The sequence below is a fragment of the Dendrobates tinctorius genome, unplaced genomic scaffold (genome assembly GCF_039654945.1).
Source record: "Dendrobates tinctorius isolate UK_male_01 unplaced genomic scaffold, ASM3965494v1 ptg000018l, whole genome shotgun sequence".
In the NCBI taxonomy this organism is placed as follows: domain Eukaryota; kingdom Metazoa; phylum Chordata; class Amphibia; order Anura; family Dendrobatidae; genus Dendrobates; species Dendrobates tinctorius.
In genome coordinates, this window is record NW_027361686.1 from 11229188 (window position 1) to 11250056 (window position 20869).

Here is a 20869-nt window from a genome sequence, read left to right on the forward strand (position 1 = left end):
CGAAGATTTACCTCCGCCCCGGTTTTGCGACAACCTGATGTCTCACTCCCGTTCCAGGTAGAGGTGGATGCTTCTGAGATTGGTGCAGGAGCTGTTTTGTCCCAAAAGGATCCTGTAACATCTAAAATGAATCCCTGTGCTTTCTTTTCCCGAAAGTTCTCTCCATCTGAACGTAACTATGATGTGGGGAATCGGGAACTGTTGGCCATGAAATGGGCATTTGAGGAGTGGAGACATTGTTTGGAGGGAGCTAAACATCAAGTTGTGGTCCTCACTGACCACAAGAATTTGATTTACCTAGAGTCGGCTAAACGCTTGAACCCTAGACAGGCTAGGTGGGCCTTGTTTTTTACACATTTTGATTTTGTGGTCTCTTTTCTTCCTGGAACTAAGAATGTCAAGGCAGACGCCCTCTCTAGGAGTTTCTTTGCTGATTCTCCTGTGGTGACCAAGCCTGCTACCATCTTAGGCGAAGGGGTAGTTCTTTCTGCCATCTCGCCCGATTTGAGACTTGCTCTGCAAGAGTTCCAGGAGGACAAACCTGAGCGTTGTCCCAGTGGAAAGTTGTATGTTCCTGACCAGTGGAAGAAGAGAGTGATGTCTGAAGTTCATTGCTCTGCATTGGCTGGTCATCCAGGTATTTTTGGTACTAGAGATCTGGTGAGTCGCTCTTTTTGGTGGCCCACCTTGTCTCATGATGTCAGGAATTTTGTGCAGTCCTGTGGGACTTGCTCCCGGTCTAAATCTTGTTCTCGCTCTAGTGGGTTGTTGATGCCTTTGCCGGTCCCCAGGAGGCCATGGACCCATATTTCAATGGATTTCATCTCTGATATGCCGGTCTCTCAAAGAATGACTGTTATTTGGGTGATTTGTGATAGGTTCTCTAAGATGGTTCATCTTGTACCACTCCCTAAGTTGCCATCTTCCTCTGAGTTGGTGCCCCTGTTTTTGCAACAGGTGGTTCGCTTACACGGGATTCCTGAGAACATTGTATCTGACAGAGGAGTTCAGTTTGTGTCTAGATTTTGGAGGACTTTCTGTTCCAAGCTGGGAATTCAGTTGTCCTTCTCCTCTGCTTTTCACCCTCAGACCAATGGGCAGACAAAGAGAACAAACCAGACCTTGGAGTCGTAATTGAGATGTTTTATTTCCGCTGATCAGGATGATTGGGTTTCATTTTTGCCCTTGGCCGAATTTGCTTTAAATAACAGAGCTAGTTCTGCCACTTTGATGTCACCTTTTTTTTGTAACTTTGGGTTTCATCCTCGATTTTCTTCAGGGCAGGTGGAGCCTTCTGCCTGCCCAGGTGTTGACACTGTGGTGGAGATAATGCACCAGATCTGGGACCAAGTGGTGGATAAGTTCTCTCTCTCCCAGGAAAAGGCCCAGCGGTTTTCCAATCGACATAGGAACATTGGTCCCCAGTTTAAGATTGGTGATATGGTGTGGTTATCATCAAAAAATATTGCTATGAAGGTGGCTTCTCCTAAGTTTAAGCCTAGATTTATTGGACCTTACAAGATTTTGGAGATTATTAATCCGGTCTCTTTTCGTTTGGCTCTTCCTGTCACATTTAAAATCCATAATGTGTTCCATAAGTCCTTGTTGAAGAGGTTTGTTGAACCAGTTGTTCCTGGGGTGGCACCTCCGGACCCTGTATTGGTTGAAGGTAACATGGAATATGAGGTAGAGAAAATACTGGATTCCCGTCTGGCTAGATGGAGACTCCAGTATTTGGTTAAGTGGAAGGGTTATGGTCAGGAGGATAATTCCTGGGTCTCTGCCTCTGATATTCATGCCAAAAGATTGGTGCGTGCCTTTCATCGGGCTCACCCTGATCGCCCTGGTGGCATGGTTGAGGGTTCGGTGACCCCTCCTCAAGGGGGAGGTACTGTTGTGAGTTCATTTTCCCCTTCGTCACTGAGGTCTGGTGAACTCCCTATTCTGGTGAAGGAAGGTAATGAGCCTGATTATCAGGCACCTGAGCCTGATGAGGATGACTGGCTGAGTGGAGTCACGGACTGGATATAAGGCTGCCGACGCCTTTCTGCCCTGCGGGTGATATCTCTGTGGACTTCTAGGACACCAGTCTGATTCCTGCTCCTCTAAAGCTAAGTTTTTTGCTTTGCCTGTTAGCATTAGTGTTTTGTTTTTGTTTTCCTTGCTTTTCTGGATTCTGCCATTCCCTGCTGGGGTCAGCTGAATCCCTTTTGCCTGTAGCTCTGTCTTCAGAATATTCCTGAGTACTGACATAGCTTTTTTGAAGCCTAGCGTCTTCAGGGCCTTTTTCACTGTCAGTCTGTTGGCTCTTATTTTCATAGGGTTTTTCACGGATTGCAGACAGCAGCCTTCCTGTCCTTTTCTATCTAGTTAGCTTGGGCCCCGTCTTTGCTCAATCTATTTTTCTGCCTGTGTTAGTGTTTTCATCTTGCTTCACCGTCATTATATGTTGGGGGCTGCCTATTGCTTTGGGGTCTGCTCTGGGGCAGTTTAGATTTCCCCTTTCTTTCTTTAGGCCTATTTATTTCTCCGGCTGTGATCGAGAGGGTCTAGGGCATCGTAGGAACCCCCCACGGCTACTGCTAGTTGTGTTGATAGGTTCAGGGGTCTGCAATCCGATAGCTGCCAACTTCTCTGGTTTTCTGGATTTAGCTAGCATTTCTGTTTTTGCCTCCTACGGTGACTCAATCATAACAGTTACCCACAGCATCTGCAGAGACCTAAGACCAACGCCATAATGTGTCCCCTCAGGTGCAGCAATCATCACAAGACGACCATAAGATGCACCCCAGTCCATCGCCACAGTTCAAGCCGCAGTCATCGAAAACTCCAGAGGTTAAACCACATCTCAACCCTGCAGCAACATCATTCTACCCGGGAACAATTCACCCTTCCACGCCACACAGCTTATACGCCCGAGAGGCAACACAAGCTAACATGGTAACAAGGAGTGAAGGATCAGATATGCCCGAGTTAGCCAGGTTTATGGTGAGCAAAGATTTAATCAGCACCAGCCTCTCAAAGTTTGACGACTGTGCAGAGAACTACAGAGCCTGGAACGCAACCTTCAAGGCCACCATTGCTGACCTCAACCTATCTGTAGAACGGGAGCTCAACCTCATGGTAAAATGGTTGGGTCCTGACTTCACAAACCGTATCAAGAGTCTTCGGACCGTCTACGTGGGGCAAGCTTAAGCAGGTCTTGCTGCTGCCTGGCTGAGACTCGAAAGAACCTGTGGCAGCGCTGAAGCCATAGAAAAGTCCCTATTCAAGAGACTGCAGAACATTCCAAGGATCAACCTTAAGGAAGCCCACAAGCTTCTGGACGTAAGCGACCTGCTTGTGGAGCTGGAACTTGCAAAAAGAGACCCTCGTCTGTCTGGATTATGCTACCTGGACACTGCCCATGGGGTTAACCCAATCGTCTCAAAGCTGCCGCATAGTCTGCAAGAGAAGTGGGCAGTATGCGTTTCCAGGTACAAAAGATCACATGATGTCACCTTTTCTCCGTTCGATCAGTTCTGTAAGTTTGTCGACGAACAGGCCCAAATGAGGAACGCCCCTAGCCTAGACTTCCTGGAGTCTAACACTACAGCTCCAGCAACACTGTCATCAAGGTATGAAAGCGTCTCACATAGATGCAAGGACTTGAGCAGCAGTATAAGTGTCAGAAAGACAAACCTGCCACCATCTGCAGTAACTGCCGATAAACAGTACACTATTCCATCGAGAGATAAATCTTTCAATCGTGAGTGTCCCATTCATAAAAAACCACACTCATTGAACAAATGTAGTGGTTTCAGGTCCAAAACCATGCAGGAGCGCAAGAAAATCCTCAGCGAACTTGGGGTATGTTTCAAGTGCTGCACCTCATTAGAACACATGGCCAAGGACTGTAAATCTGCCATTAAGTGTGAAGAGTGTCATAGTGACAAACACCCATCAGCTTTGCATCCACCTCAGCCACCAGTGATCCAGCAGTCGCAGTTACCTCTAGTCCGGCTACAAGCCATGGTGGGGAGCCACAGAATAACGCCAATTCTACCATGGCTGTCTCCTGCTCATGCGTTATGTGGGGAGAGCCAAAGTGATAAATGCTGTGCCAGGATATGCCTAATCAGAGTTTATCCAGAAGGGCAATCAGAGAAGGCAGTAAAAATGTATGCCATCATTGACGATCAGAGCAATCGATCCCTAGCTGGACCTAAGTTGTTTGAAGCCTTTGGAATCAAGGGACCAGCAACGCCATATACTCTGAACACTTGCTCAGGCCGCATAGAGACTAGTGGCAGGAGCGCACAAGGTTTCATTGCTTCTCCTGTCAACGGAGGCGTAGAAATACCCCTACCTATGCTAATCGAATGCGATCAAATACCCAGCCAAAGGGATGAGATCCCTACCCCGGAAGCTGCGTTCCACCAACCACACCTAAGGCACCTAGTCAGCGTTATCCCACCTATGGACACAGATGCTGAAATCCTACTTCTGCTCGGCAGAGACAATTTAAGGATACATAAGGTCCGCCAACAGTGCAATGGTCCTGACTACGCCCCCTACGTACAGAGACTCGACTTGGGGTGGGTAATCATAGGAAATGTGTACTTGGACCGAACAAGAGTCGATTCCTTTAAGACTTATGTACGCAGAGACGGACGAGCTACTTTCTGCAAACCATGCCCTCAACACTACAATGTGAAACAGAAGCCTCCAGATCCCGTACAGCTGCTTGATGTCATTCCTTCTCCCTATGCAGACGACTTGGGATGATCGGTGTTTCATTCAACTAAGGATGACAACAAAGTAGCCCCGTCAATGGAAGACAAGGAATTTGTCAGGCTAATGGACAATGAGTTCCTTAAGGACGAGACCAATCACTGGGTTTTTCCCCTACCCTTCCGACCTACCAGGGTAAGACTCCCGAACAATTGTGAACAAGCCTTGTCCAGATTCAACTCTCTCCAGCGCACACTTGGCAACAAACCAGAGATGAAAGAACACATTGTCACCTTCATGAGCAAGATATTCCGGAATAACCATGTGGAGCCAGCTCCTCCCTTAAAGGAAAACTAGGAGTGCTGGTACCTACCCTCATTTGGAGTATATCACCCACGGAAACCTAAGCAAATTAGAGTTGTCTTTGATTCAAGCGCCAAACATCAAGGTGTATCTCTCAACAATGTCCTCCTCACGGGTCCTAATCTTACAAACAACCTAGTAGGAGTGTTGATGAGGTTCCGGAAAGAGCCCATTGCCATCACCTCCGACATTGAACAGATGTTCCACTGTTTCATAGTCAGAGAGGACCATAGGAATTTCCTCAGGTTCCTGTGGTACAAGGACAATGACCCTAGCAAAGAGATGGTGGAGTATCGTATGAGGGTGCACGTATTCGGGAACAGCCCTTCCCCAGCAGTGGCAACCTATGGCCTGCGGAAAACCACTCAAGAAGGAGAGGCTGAATTTGGAACAGATGCCAAAGACTTTGTATAGAAAGACTTCTATGAAGATGATGGATTAAAATCTCTACCCACAGAAGAAGCGGCTATCGATCTACTCAAGAGGACCCAAGCTATGCTGTACCAAGCTAAGCTTAGATTGCACAAAATTGCTTCAAACAGCATGGCTGTCATGAGAGCCTTTGATTCAAGTGACCACGCACCAGGATTCAAGAACATAGACCTGGGACCAGACTGCCGCCTGTGCAGAGAAGCTTAGGCTTGAGGTGGAACCTGTCAGTCGACACCTTCAGTCTCCAAATATACTGTGCAGACAAACCATTCACTAAACGTGGTGTCCTGTCAGTGGTGAATAGCTTATACGACCCACTGGGGTTTGTAGCACCAATTACCATACAAGTTAAATCCCTTCTGAGACAGCTTTCCAAAACCATCAAGGACAGGGATGCCCCACTCCCTCCTGAGAAGGAACCAAAATGGGGAAACTTGGAAGCAGTCTTTGTGTGCCTTGGATGAAATCCTTATACTAAGATGCTATGCCAGAACCTCACTTGCTGCCAGCACTAGGACGGAACTCCATGTGTTCTCAGACGCATCCACAGAAGCCATTGCAGCTGTCGCCTACTTAAAGGTGACGGGTCCCGACAATCAAGATCACGTTGGATTTGTTTTCGGCAAGGCCAAGTTGGCTCCCAAGCCCGATCACACTATTCCCAGGCTTGAACTCTGTGCAACCATGCTTGCAGTAGAACTCGGGGACTTTATACAGCACGAGATGGACACCAGTTACAGTTGTGGCAAAAAGTATTGACACCCCTGCAATTTTGTCAGATAATACTTAGTTTCTTCCTGAAAATGATTGCAAACACCAATTCTTTGGTATTATTATCTTCATTTAATTTGTCTTAAATGAAAAAACACAAAAAGAATAGTCCTAAAGCCAAATTGGATATAATTCCACACCAAACATAAAAAAGAGGGTGGACAAAAGTATTGGCACTGTTCGAAAAATCATGTGATGCTTCTCTAATTTGTGTAATTAACAGCACCTGTAACTTACCTGTGGCACCTAACAGGTGGTGGCAATAACTAAATCACACTTGCAGCCAGTTGACATAGATTAAAGATGACTCAACCTCTGTCCTGTGTCCTTGTGTGTACCAGATCGAGCATGGAAAAAAGAAAGAAGACCAAAGAACTGTCCGAGGACTTGAGAAACCAAATTGTGAGGAAGCATGAGCAATCTCAAGGCTACAAGTCCATCTCCAAAGACCTGAATGTTCCTGTGTCTACCGTGCGCAGTGTCATCAAGAAGTTTAAAGCCCATGGCACTGTGGCTAACCTCCCTAGATGTGGACGGAAAGGAAAAATTGACAAGAGATTTCAACACAAGATTGTGCGGATGTTGGATAAAGAACCTCGACTAACATCCAAACAAGTTCAAGCTGCCCTGCAGTCCGAGGGTACAACAGTGTCAACCCGTACTATCCGTCGGCATCTGAATGAAAAGGGCCTGTATGGTAGGAGACCCAGGAAGACCCCAATTCTTACCCCGAGACATAAAAAAGCCAGGCTGGAGTTTTCCAAAGCTTACCTGAAAAAGCCTAAAACGTTTTGGAAGAATTTTCTCTGGTCAGATGAGACAAAAGTAGAGCTTTTTGGGCTAAGGCATCAACATAGAGTTTACAGGAGAAAAAAAGAGGCATTCAAAGAAAAAAACACGGTCCCTACAGTCAAACATGGCGGAGGTTCCCTGATGTTTTGGGGCTGCTTTTCTTCTTTTGGCACTGGACTGCTTGACAGTGTGCATGGCATTATGAAGTCTGAAGACTACCAACAAATTTTGCAGCATAATGTAGGGCCCAGTGTGAGAAAGCTGGGTCTCCCTCAGAGGTCATGGGTCTTCCAGCAGGACAATGACCCAAAACACACTTCAAAAAGCACTAGAAAATGGTTTGAGAGAAAGCACTGGAGACTTCTAAGGTGGCCAGCAATGAGTCCAGACCTGAATCCCATAGAACACCTGTGGAGAGATCTAAAAATGGCAGTTTGGAGAAGGCACCCTTCTAATATCAGGGACCTGGAGCAGTTTGCCAAAGAAGAATGGTCTAAAATTCCAGCAGAGCATTGTAAGAAACTCATTGATGGTTACCGGAAGCGGTTGGTCGCAGTTATTTTGGCTAAAGGTTGTGCAACCAAGTATTAGGCTGAGGGTGCCAATACTTTTGTCTGGCCCATTTTTGGAGTTTTGTGTGAAATGATCAATGTTTTGCTTTTTGCTTCATTCTTTTTGGTGTTTTTTCATTTAAGACAAATTAAATGAAGATAATAATACCAAAGAATTTGTTTTTGCAATCATTTTCAGGAAGAAACTGAGAATTATCTGACAAAATTGCAGGGGTGTCAATACTTTTGGCCACAACTGTAGATGACGTGCAATACTACAGTGACAGTAAGATTGTCTTAGGTTACATCTACAACCAAACAAGGTGCTTCTACGTGTACGTCAGTAACCGCATCGAGAGAATAAGGAGGTCTTCCAAGCCTGAACAATGGCACTATATCTCATCTGAACTTAATCCAGCTGACCATGCCACTAGACCTATGTGTATAAGGTCCTTTGCTAACTCTTCTTGGCTTTCAGGTCCTAAGTTTCTGTTGGAACAGAAGGGAAGTGAACGTGTCCAGGAAGTCTTCAGCATCCAGGATCCGGATGGCGATCCAGAAGTCCGCTCCGAGGTCAGTGCTTTGGCGACGAACACTAACCCAACCTCCAGCCTCGGTTGACAGAGCTTCAAATACTTTTCCAATGGGATAAAACTTCTTACGACCGTAGCAACGTTAGTCCACATTGTGAGATCTTATCTCAGCTCACGTGGAGACAAAGACTGTCACGGTTGGCACGTTTGCCATAAATCACTACCAATTGAGGACGTTCGGGTAGGATGAACCACGAACAGAACACTGCCCTAGTGCTTCGTTCATTGGATTACCGTTGGGTCAGAGACAGTTTGGCCTAGTGCGGCTTCTCCGATACGAAGATGGGTACCACTGGATTGTCTCAGGAACTGACTATTATCTACCTCATTTTGAAGTTATTATTGCATGCACATTTGTGTTTCCATTCTATGTTATTGAACTTTACTTAAACAAAAAACATTAATATAGTGAAATCCCTTACGGAATTTCAGACGGGGAATGTGCTGTTCCATCTAAGGTTATGATTGTATGCTTATATAATTGTGTTATGTTACCTTTCTTTGTATTCAGTTTTGCATTTGGTCTGCTGCCACCTGCTGTCCTTTTCTGTATAGCAGACAGCAGCTAATTAATTCTAGTACATGCTTCCCACTTCCAGGTAAGGTGACTCCTTCTCTTCCTGCCGGTGGCCTTTACTAGTTTCTTTTTCACCCGGGAGAGACACGCTTACCAGGCTGTGGAAGGCATCAGTTTTTTTTATTACAATTTGCATCACATTTGCTGTACCACCTTGGTTGTTACACCTGCATTTCTGGAGAAGTACTGCATTACCAATCATACGCTGTATGTCCAGATTTCCAATAAACAAGTCTGGTCTTCACAATCCTTGGTGTGTATAATCTCTCCGAACACTGAACAGCAACAATGGTCCTGTCTGCTCTGCATTGAGGAAACGGTAGGTAGAAATCTCTCCCAGCCCCAATCAACTACACCTCCATTCGCCTCGTGGGGACAGAACATCTCAGGCAGGAAGGTAGCTATAAAAAATATATTCCTTTATTTCTTTTCGTTAAAAGAACATGTTACAGGTAGTGGATACCCCAGTGGATGGTAAAAAACCCCATCCACTGGGGTATCCACTACCTGTAGCATGTTCTTTTAACGAAAAGAAATAAAGGAATATATTTTTTATAACTACCTTCCTGCCTGAGATCGCTGGAGATTACTGTATGTTTGGACTTGTATCTGCCAGGCCAGGGTGGCTCCGTGCGACCGTGTGGTTCCTGCTATCCAGAGGACGCTAAGGGGTGAGCTGAAACATTTTCTTCAAAAGAATGGATCACTTCTTTTATTGCTTAATAGAGATGAGCAACCTTTCAAAGTTCGGTTCGGTGAACGTCCAGATGTTTACCAAAACAGTTCGTCGAGCAGACCTGAACCCCACTGAATTCAATGGGAGGAAAAAAATCAAACGCATAGACAACACCTTCAGGGGCGCCAGAAAGCCTCCCAAACAGCTAAAATTAAGGGCTGATACAAGGAAAAGTGACATTAATTGCCCCAGAGTACAAATAGTATAATTGCGCAGCATGGATGCATAGGACAGGGCTTGGACCAGCATTTCTAGCTGAAACATTGATCAGTAAAAGGTTGATGAGTGACAGGTGTAGGTCTGGTGCTCTGAGAGCTTGCCAAAATCAGGCAACACACATGAAAGAGACTTAACTTGGAATCCAAACATTTCCATAAAATAGGGGCAGACACAACAGGAAAGTAGTATCGATTGACCCACAATACAAATTTGATAATGGCACAGAAGCAGTCTGCATGGCCATGCATGAGGGTCTGGGCCAGCATTTACAGCATTGAATTTAAGTTTCAATTAAGATGAGGTGGGTGAGGGACCGATGTAAGCCTGCTTTGCTGGGAGCCCTGATACCTCATGCAACAGCTCAAACTGCTTTTTTGCTCAGCCGTACTCAGGTGGCACAATTATCAGCTTGGAAGACCACAAGTGTTAGAAAAATTTTAGGGTAGTAACACAGGTACTTGAGTGAAAGTAAGTGCATCTCTGCTGGTCTAGGAGCCCTAAAGCTACAGCCAACACACATGAAGGAGACCCAACTTGAATTCTCCATATTTAAAAAAAATATTGCCACATACCACTAAAGTGGCATCAATTTCCTCAGAATGCAAACTGTATAATAGGCCTCTGACACCCCTTCCACTACAGGCAACCCACCAGATGGAGACCCAACTTGGAGACTCCACATTTCCAAAAATTATTGTCACACACCACTAAAGTGGCATCAATTTCCCCAAAGTAGAATTACTGTAATGGGCCTCTGACACCCCTTCCACTACAGGCAACCCACCAGATGGAGACCCAACTTGGAGACTCCACATTTCAGCTGGATGCGCTTATCCATCAGGCAACACCAGCAGCACTGAAGACACGTTCTGAGAGAACACTGTCTGCCAGGCCTGACAAAACCTCGAAGGTGTTAGATTTTTAAAGACCAAAATGCAAAAGAGTCCAAATTTCCCTTGATGGCATTGATATTGAGCTCAAGATACTCCTACACAATATCCTCTCCAGTTGTTCACAACATGTCAGACTTGTACTCTGTTCTGCTGGTGCACGGGCTGGTCTAATTAATGTGTGAAACAACTCACAGAAACTGATTGACACTTACATTGCTCCTGCTAATGTTTTTAGGTTGATGATTCGACGTTCCGGAAGTTTTTAACTGCAATGCACACTGTGTGCCTCACTGCTGTCTTGGGGAAAACCACGCTTAAGATTGTCTACAAGTGTCTTTCGATACTCCCGCATGGGCACATCCCTTTGCAGGGGGAAAACATCTAGCAAAACTTAGTCTTGCACCGTGGAGCTAACAGAGTGGCAACCCAGTAGTCAGTACTATTTCTAATCCTAACAATAGGGACATCATGTTGCAGATAGTGCAGCAAGAAGGCGCTAATGTGTCTGGCACTTCCAAGAGGTCCAAGTCCATGGTGTTTTAGTGGGGGGGTAACACTCAAGCTTGCTTCCTCTGTCCTCTTCCACCTGCGCCCTCAACCTCTCCCTTGATGAGACACGCGTTCAAACAGTGCAGAGCTAATCCCCCTACGTCTGTACTACGCAGTTAGGGATGAGCGCAATCAAGCAGTGTTTAAATTCGTATGCCTTGGAGTTCACAGTCACACAGCTCAAGGTTTGTGGTCAGCTATCCAGGCCGCGAGACGTCGCGATCCCACGAAAACGGACGCCATCGCGGTCATTCTCGCAAAGGATTACTGGGACCGGGAGCGTGGAGAGAGGTGGGAAGGCTGCGCGGGATGCCAGAAGGTAAGACTAACAATATTTTTTATTTTAATTCTATTTTTTACAGGGATATGGTGCCCAGAGCCCGGAGGACAGTCTCCTTTCCTCCGGACCGTGGGTACCATCCACAAATGTTCTGCTTACTTTTCGCAAGGTGTGCACAGCCACATGCGGAAAGTAAACAGAACAATGCATTCCTATGGGTGCGGGATCGCCTCGATTCTGCTAAGTTAATGAGCATGCTGCATTTTTTAACGCGAAGCGCTTCCGCCGCGGAAAAAAACGCAGCATTAGCACAGCATTGCGGAAGCCCATAGGAATGCATGGGATGCTTATTTTTTGCGGCAAAATCACGTGTTTAAAACTGCCGCGAAAATGCAAAAAAAAGCTATGTGTGAACTCAGCCTAATGGTTTTATGGAAAACCCGTGCCGGATCTGCTTTTGTGGCGGCTAAGCGAGTGATCCCCTATGTGAATGACAGTGCTACCTCACAATTGGTGGAGAAAGCTATGGGCAATATTGTAGCCTTGTTGTTGGGAGCAACGGAAGAGGACTGCAAAATTCGGTGGGTAAGGGCAACGCTGAGACGCTGGAACAGGAGGGCTGACGGTCGAGAAAGCCGTGTAATATGCTGACCAGCCACGTGTGTGAGCAGAGCCTGTGACGGCCTGCATTTGGGGAAGCCACTGTCTGGCTGTGGTTCTGGAACCGTGGGGCGGCCTAGTGAGTAAGGAATGTCCGGATCGGTGAGCCCAGTGCGGCCGCTTCCCCAGGAGAAAGAGACTGGTGATTGCTAGGGTGCCTCTGCGCAGAAGAGGTACCTGAGGACCTGTGAGGCCGACAGGTGCTCGTGTGGTACTGACCTGGGTCAGTGAGTAAGACTGTGTACCTGGAGGGTTCAGTGAGGAAAGGTCCTGGGGGGTCAGTGTTGGGTCAGATCCCGGGAGCAAGTGGTATAACCTTGGATCTGGTGAGGCGCGAGTGTTGGCCAGTCTCAGGCGGAGACGAATGTCCTGAAGAGCACCACCCGCCGAGCCCCTGGACCTGGTGAGGCCGGTGTGTGGGGAGACCCTGGAAGGAGGGTCGCTCCCTGAATTGTACCCGGTGCGCCCTGTGTGTTAGACGGTCTCAGGCGGAGACAGAACGTCCTGAATAGCACACAGACAGGACACGTGAGTTTTGTGTGGTGTTTTTTTTTTCTTTTCTCAACTCAGCCTGCGGTGGCTCAGTGGGAGTCAAGAAGGTGACAAGCGGATTCCGGTAATTCGGCGGGGTTACGAAGGGGACAAGCGGCTTCCAGTAACTCGGCGGGGTTACAAAGGTGACACCAGCAGCTGTGTGTGAATGGCAGCCGGTGGTGTCGTAAATCGGTGACAGCAGGAGCTGTGGTGGTGCCAACAAGGACTTGTGTGGTATCGTATGAGACATAAACTGTGTGGTGTGAACTGTGTTCTGAGAAGACCGATATAACGGACATGGGGAAATCCCAAAAGGGGGTGGTGGCCCAAATCGGGGTGGTAGCCCAAAAAGGGGTGGAGTCCCAAATCAGGGTGGTAGCCCAAAAGGGGGTGGAGTCCCAAATCTGGGTGGTAGCCCAAAAAGAGGTGGAGTCCCAGAGGTGGACGGTGACACAAATTGGGGTGGTGGTTCAGAAAGGGGCCGGTGTGGCAAAAGAGGAATCGCAGTGTTCCTGTATGTTGTTTCCAGAATGTGGGATATTCTTTCCGGATGGTGACTGGCCGCAAGTGTGTACTGTGATGCTGCATCGGGAAGGAATCTCGGGACGGTTGGACTCAAAGAGTCAGGTGACTCTGGTAGGAACTCCTCTCACTTTCTGTCTAACCGAGAAAATGGTCCAGGTTCGCTGTAAACATGGGGTCACGGTGCACTGTGCGGTAGACAGAGTAATGTTTGAGGGGATCAGAGGCAGTGAGTGCCAAGGTGGCAGTATACCACCCAACTTATTGTATGCCTTGGAGTGGGGCCGGGACTTTGTCAGGTTTGATGACATATCCCTGGAGGGTAGAGACGTTCCTACGGTTGGGCTAACCGATACTAAGACGTGACGACTCCTGATGTGGAGAGGTCAGAGGTAGAAGTGACCAGGAAAAGGAGTACGTCGGCCCAACGGATGGACCTGACATCTCGTGGCAGGACTGACGTTGACCTGGTCGATAAGACAGCTGGAGTATTCGCACGGTTAATGGGTAACTGGAGAGATTGCTCGGCAGGTCGGGGTGACTCAGACTCTGGGGGTGACTGTGGCTCTGAGAGAGACAGGGAGCATAGACTAGAGGAGCTAGAAAGAGAAGTCTCTGAGCTCAAAGGTCACATGGTAACGTGGCAAGGACTGAATAAAGCCCTCAGAGAAGAGGTAGAAGAACATGTTAAACGAGAAAGAGTCTTGAGACAAACGGCCGAGCACAGGGTCGAGGAGCTCGAGAAAGAAGTCTTGGAGCTCAGAGGTCACCTGTCCACGTGGCAAAGTGAGAACAACACCCTTAGGGAAGAGATGGAAGAACTCAAAGAAACTGTAAGAGATCTTCGGCAGGAGAGGAAGTTGGACGAAGACTTACCGTGGGTGAGCGCAAGTGACAACAAGACGGAACTGCCAGTACCAATCCTGGCAAAAGGTCATGAAGAGGTAAACTCTTGTGAAGTTTGTGAGCTAAGGACTGAAGAAGACAGTCACCCGGTCGGGTCAACTGTAGTGAGGGAAGTGTCTGTGGTAAAGCCAGAGTCTTCTGTCCAGGAAGAGAGCAAGACCACGACCTTCAAATCTGTAATCAAGGTACCCGAAGACATGCAAGAAGCCTGTGCGGAGGACGGTGCACATGAGGCTTTCAAAGTGGCGGTCAAGGCGTGTAAGGTGCACTGGGAACCTGAGACTCGGCAGTTGGTGATAATATCAGCCAGGGAAGATATAGGGTAGCTGTCCTGAAAGAGGTGCATTTACAATGTCTCCACGCCAAACAGCTGGTCAGGTGGAGTAATATGAAAGCTGCTCAACGCCTAGAGTTAGCAAAGGAGGCTATGGATCAGCTGGGTTTGCAGAAAGATGTGGTTCCGGTACCCAAAGCTCTGATTGGGAGAATCGTTGGAAGACTCAGGAGGGTAATGCAAGACCTTGTCAATATCTCCGGTGTGGTGAGGGTGAGGATCCCTCCTGAGGATGAAGACCAGGTATCCAGTGAAGTGGGTAGGATTCCCATCATGGTGGTTGGCTCCGTGGAGAGCCTGAGAGACTTTTGGATGCTCCTGGAGTATCGAGTGGGGTACCTGCAAAAGATTAAGCAGTTGAGGAGGGACCGTTGGTGAATTAATAAAGAGGTACGGAATACCAGGTGGCGGCCGCCTTCAACCCAAGAAGTAAGGACCCGAACGGTTCCTCCAAGAAGTGACATGGCAGATGGCCGAAGAATGTCAGCAAGTGGTAGTTCGACTGGCAGGATGAGAGAACGTAGTTCCTGGGAGACGCTGAATGAGTCAGACTCAGGCCAGACAGTAGGCGTAACTAAGACTTATGTCCGTACTGACCGGGGGAGCTGGTCGGGGAACAGAACAAACAGGGAGAGGAATGTGGTGACTAAACAGTGTCTGATAACGCAGACAGGCTGTGATTGGAGGGCCAAAGATCAGGGCTGATATTCTGACCGCTGGGGGCGGGGGAGGCCTAACATTGGAATGAGGCCGAATGACAGATGGAGACGGTTCTCGCGACCTGGGGGGGCAAGGTGTAGTGAGTGCCCGGTCTCGAGATCCTGGGGTTATGCTGTGTGTTCAACCCCACAGGTTTGAGCAGAGAGGGGAGGTATGTGGTGTAATGACCACTGTGTTCACTAGGGGGCGCTGTGTGGATGTCCGAGGAAACAGGATGAATGGCAGAGTCATGAATGACCATTATGTATCTCAAGGTGGGTGGCCTTGAGATGGAAACTGATGTGTGTGTTGATCAGCAGTGATACTGCTGACATGTTGTGTCAATGTGTCCGGGAGAAGCCTCCAGGTTACTGGGGAGATGGGCGGACCCAGTTACCTACAAACCCACCCAGGGGGTGTGTTTAAGACACTCGAGAAAGCCGTGTAATATGCTGACCGGCCACGTGTGTGAGCAGAGCCTGTGATGGCCTGCATTTGGGGAAGCCACTGTCTGGCTGTGGTTCTGGAACCGTGGGGTGGCCTAGTGAGTAAGGCACTGTCCGGATCGGTGAGCCCAGTGCGGCCGCTTCCCCAGGAGAAAGAGACTGGTGATTGCTAGGGTGCCTCTGCGGAGAAGAGGTACCCGAGGAGCTGTGTGGCCGACAGGTGCTCGTGTGGTACTGACCTGGGTCAGTGAGTAAGACTGTGTACCTGGAGGGTTCAGTGAGGAAAGGTCCTGGGGGGTCAGTGTTGGGTCAGATCCCGGGAGCAAGTGGTTTAACCTTGGACCTGGTGAGGCGCGAGTGTTGGGCAGTCTCAGGCGGAGACGGATGTCCTGAAGAGCACCCACCAAGCCCCTGGACCTGGTGAGGCCGGTGTGTGGGGAGACCCTGGAAGGAGGGTCGCTCCCTGAATCGCACCCGGTGCGTCTTTGTGAAATTTGTGTATCACTTTGTGCATTGCATGTTGCTCGTTGTCATGCAGCATTAGATGTTTTACGTGATTCAGTTACTTCATTCGTTTCACTTGCTCTGGCCGCCCTCTGTCGGGCTGCATCAGCAGTTCTTCGACAATTTTGTTCGTCTTCTGTTTCATTAAGACGCAGGTTATGCATCCGTATGCGATTTGCTTCTCTATGTGCAGCAGCGTGCTCAATTTGATCCATCTTTGCAATGTTGCCTCCCAATGTTGCCTGACAGTGTTGCCTCACAGGCGAAGGTTCAAAAAAGGCTTATGCCTTAACTCGTCACCAAGGAGAGCTCTTCTCCTTATTAGATATGTCACTTAACTCCTATACAGGGCCTTACAGTACTTAGGTATCCATGGTTACAGCAGCTAACATAGAAAAAATTCAAAAAACTTATACCACAAGGTATGGCCTTCCCAAAACCTTGTCTGATGCACATCTAGCAGGATGCAGCTCAGGTGCAAACTACTGATAAAAACAACCACCCCACACCTACCAGACCATGGAGGGGTTGGCTGCCTAGTAGAAAAAATGTACATAGATAAGGCTTGCATAGGACGCCAGTCACACAGCGAAGTGTGATGCAAAGTGCCTGGCTTGCAACCTATTAATGACGCCCATAGTATTACCAGGCGGGCTGCTCCAGCACTATAATATGCAACACACATTGACAGACGCCCCAATAGACCAAGCCAACAGAAAGAGGTCCGGCTGCATCCTGCAAAAACTGATATGATAAGTGTAAAAAATTAAAGCATACAATGAGTACATTAAATGAGGTATTGCTTAGGTATCCATGGTTACACCCACGCATATAGTCAGTTAGCTGTTAGTGGTAGTAACTATGGATACTTAAGTTACTGTTGAGCTGTAGATGACTCATTGCGCCCAGACAGACGCTTGGGCTGTGGATGACTCATTGTGCATAGACACACGGACACGTCCAAATTAGGTATACGGATGTCAATATCTTATGTTATTGTTTCCTCTTCCTGTTTGCAAAAAGAAAATGGAAAACTGTTTGTAAAGTGGTTTTCATTAATAAAAATGATCTGATTCAAAAAAGAAAATAGCTTAGCACATTTCAGAGGGCCTTTCTCAATCTTGCATGTGCAATGTTATTTGCATACTAAACTACACTGAAAGCATCTAGATAGTTTTTCCATTACTAAGAGCTGATTCGTGAAAAGTGGAAAGGCTGGCATTGAACTCTAAGCATTGAGTCTGCTGGCCAACTCTGACTTTCAGTTTTTAACCCTTACAATTCACCATATTTATATCTCAAAATCTATTTAAATCCCTTAACCCCTTAATAAGCACCGTATATGTACTGAGCTCGTCTGGATCTGTTGTATGGAGTGGACTCGGGAGCTGGCCGCACACTATTTCCAGCAGACAATGGCTGTTATTCAGCCATCATCTGTCTCTAACAGCCGCGGGTGAAGCTGAGCGCTGTCTGCTACTGTTAACATATTAAATGCCGCTGTAAATATCTGGCAGTGGCATTTAGAGTGCCATTGATTTCTGTCACCCAGCAGCCCCCCACAACATGATTTTGGGGTTAAGATGTCATGACAGCCAGGGGTCTGATGAACACCCAGTGACTGCCAATACACCTGTGAAGACCAGCCTATCCTTCCTTTTCCTCCACAAAAAATAAACATAATGCACAAAATATACATACAGACTTCTATAAAAGGTTGATTTAGCAAAATATTAAACTAATTAACCTGATCAATAGTGGTTGTGATGAAAAAAAAAAAAAAAAGGTCAAAATTGCATTTTTTCAGTCACAGCAGAAGAGATGGAGTAGGATAATTTGTTGAATCCTAACTTAATGAATGTGGTAAAAGAACTCTGCCTGAAAACACCATAAAGAAATAAAGCATATACAATAATAAATCACTCAGTGATACCAGTACCAGGAATAAAAGTATAGATTTCACCCAAGTCTTGTCATGCACCAGAGTCATATTACCTGGGGCTGTGCAGCACTCTGCACGCTCTTCTGGGTTTTCTTTTACTGCTACTGCAGTGCCCTGTTATATACATTTATATTTATATACCCCATAGATCTGGATCTAAGTGATCCTTCTCTTTTACAAGTACACTCCCCCAATGAGGCCTTCCTATTGAGGCAGAAACACGTCATGAGGGCTATTCTTTTGGGGTGGCTATTGCTTTGGGGCATTTTTCACAGGTTCATTGGCCATACTTTGGCACTGCCCTTGTCAGGGCGGGAGTTATATTGGTATGATAGGGCACATTAGGTTACCGGTCACCACTTTAGCCACCTTCTCCTGGTCTGCCATATGACTCTGGTCCATGACAAGAATTGGGTGAGATCTAAACTTTTATTCCTGGCACTAGTATCACTGAGCACGTTCTTACTGTATATACTTTATTTCTTTATGGTGTTTTTACCATTGTCATTAAAAGTTAGGTTTTAACAAATTATCCTACTCTGTCTCTTCTGCTGTACTAGTGAATATACTGTACTTTAGACTGAAGAGCATATATTGCCATTTATATTTATGGACTCTTTACTTTGTCACTACCCCAAGATGATGTCTATAAAAGCGTTAGCGCTCTATGCCCACAACAAACCTTCACACAGCTCCACTGACAGAAAAATTAAAACATTACGGGCCTTAATAAATGGCAGCACAAGGAACTTTTTTGTTTTCAAAATTTGTCATTTTTTTCACTAACTAAATGGAAAAAAAGTTTGGTATCGACGTAATCGTACTGACCTGTAGAATCATATTGCCATTTCATCTATATTCTATATATGTATGTGTGTGTGTATATATATATATATATATGTGTATGTATGTGTATATATATATATATATATATATATATGTATGTATATATGTATATATATTGTAATTTCACTGCGCTTGGAATTTTTTTCCTGGTTTTTCAGTACACCACATTGTAAAATTGATGATGTTATTCAAAAGTACAAACCATCCCACAATAGACCTTATATGGCCATGTGGGTAGACAGATAAAAAAAATGATTGAACTTGTTATAAAAGATGAGAAAAAACGAAAGAGCAACACTGTTTAATTGTTTACTCCTTAAGAGGTTAAAGGGGAAGGCAACTTCATAGCTTATGTTAAGAAATAGATTTTAAAAATGCAATTTGATTAAAGTTTTTCATTAAATGAAATCGAGATATAAAATGTAACATAGTTTGCACAGGTGGACATAAGATGCAGATTGCTGGACTTTTAAACTGAAGGAAGCAGGTTTACAAACTGGAGATTATTATGTTGTCACTTTTTTATTGCAATGATTTTGTCAAGTCTTCATTATTTTAGTATGTCTTTCATTTACTGAAAGTTGTGTTTTTGGCAAATGTCAGCATTGCGGCTAACCTGAGTATTCCTATGTTCTTTTACAGGCATTGAGGAAGGTCTTGAGTTAACCATGTAAGTCTGTTCACTTTAATTTAAATTATAGAGTAAAGAATAGATAACACAAACGTAAGAAAAGTGATGTGGAAATCCGTATTACATAGTAAGGGCTCATACTCACTGGTGCGAAAATCGGGTGAGTGTAATCGGATTGCACTCGGACCAATGTTAGGCAATGGGTGACATCTCATTTGCTATTTTTTTCTCAGCCGAAATCGGACTGAGAAAAAAATCGCCGCATGCTGGGATTTGCGGCGATTTCCAGGTGAAAATCGCCTATGCAAGTCAATGGGTGCGATAAAAAATCTGACAGCACTCGCACCATACGAGTGCTGTCCGATTGATACGCATCAGTGCCTTTGAAAAAAAATGACAATTCATATGCGGCTACCGTACAATCACACTGACATGTTAGAATAGAACAGAAAGAATAGATAAATACACATAGAATACACAGATATATATGTGTCTGTCACTGACATGTATATATATATATACAGTATGTATTCTATGTGTATATATCTATTCTATCTATTCATTTTTCAGCTGTCAGTGTGATTTTAATGTATAGCCGCATATGAATTGCCTATCTATCTAGCTATCTAGCTATCTAGCTATCTATCTATCTAATCTAAATACATATTTACATGTGTGTCACAGACATGTATATATGTATTTATATTAGAAAGATAGATAGATAGATAAGCCGGCAATTCATATGCGGCGTGAGACACATATTATATATACACTAGATATATACTCATAGAATACATTCATATGTCAGTGACACACACATATATATATATAATATATCAAATAAATAATATATATCTAATATATAAAGCTCAAGTGTGTGTATGTATGTGTGTGTGTCCGGGATAGGCATCAGCACCATCGCAGTTACAGCCACAAAATTTGGCACAGTCACACGTCTAGACCCCGAGAGTGTCCTAAGCTATGTTGTGAGGCGAAATTTTAACCGCGTGCGTTCCAGTTCACCAAACAATTTTGCCCCTATCTACATAATGGGGAAAAAGTGTGTGTGTATCAAGCCTCGCCCCTCATTATGATGTCATAATGGTTGCCATGGTGACGCTGATGTCATCATAGTTTGCAAGCCCCGCCACTCATTATGATGACATAATGGTTGACTATGGGATGGAGGATGTGTGACGGGTATATGGGCACTGGACTATGGGATGGAGGCTATGTATGATGGGTATATGGGCACGGGACTATGAGATGGAGGATGTGTGATGGGTATATGGGCACTCGACTATGGGATGGCAAATATGTATGATGGGTATATGGGCATGGGACTATGGGATGGAGGATGTGTGATGGGTATATGG

General features: G+C 45.9%; 1 protein-coding gene across 1 annotated transcript in view; it reads left to right on the plus strand.

The window, feature by feature from the left end:
- The window catches only part of NHERF4 (NHERF family PDZ scaffold protein 4), a 205440-nt gene that overhangs the window by 18514 nt on the left and 166057 nt on the right, over positions 1-20869 (plus strand). The window contains exon 2 of the mRNA XM_073566463.1: positions 19505-19532. Within this exon, the coding sequence (XP_073422564.1) occupies positions 19505-19532 (28 nt within the window). The remainder of the gene's footprint in view (positions 1-19504; positions 19533-20869) is intronic.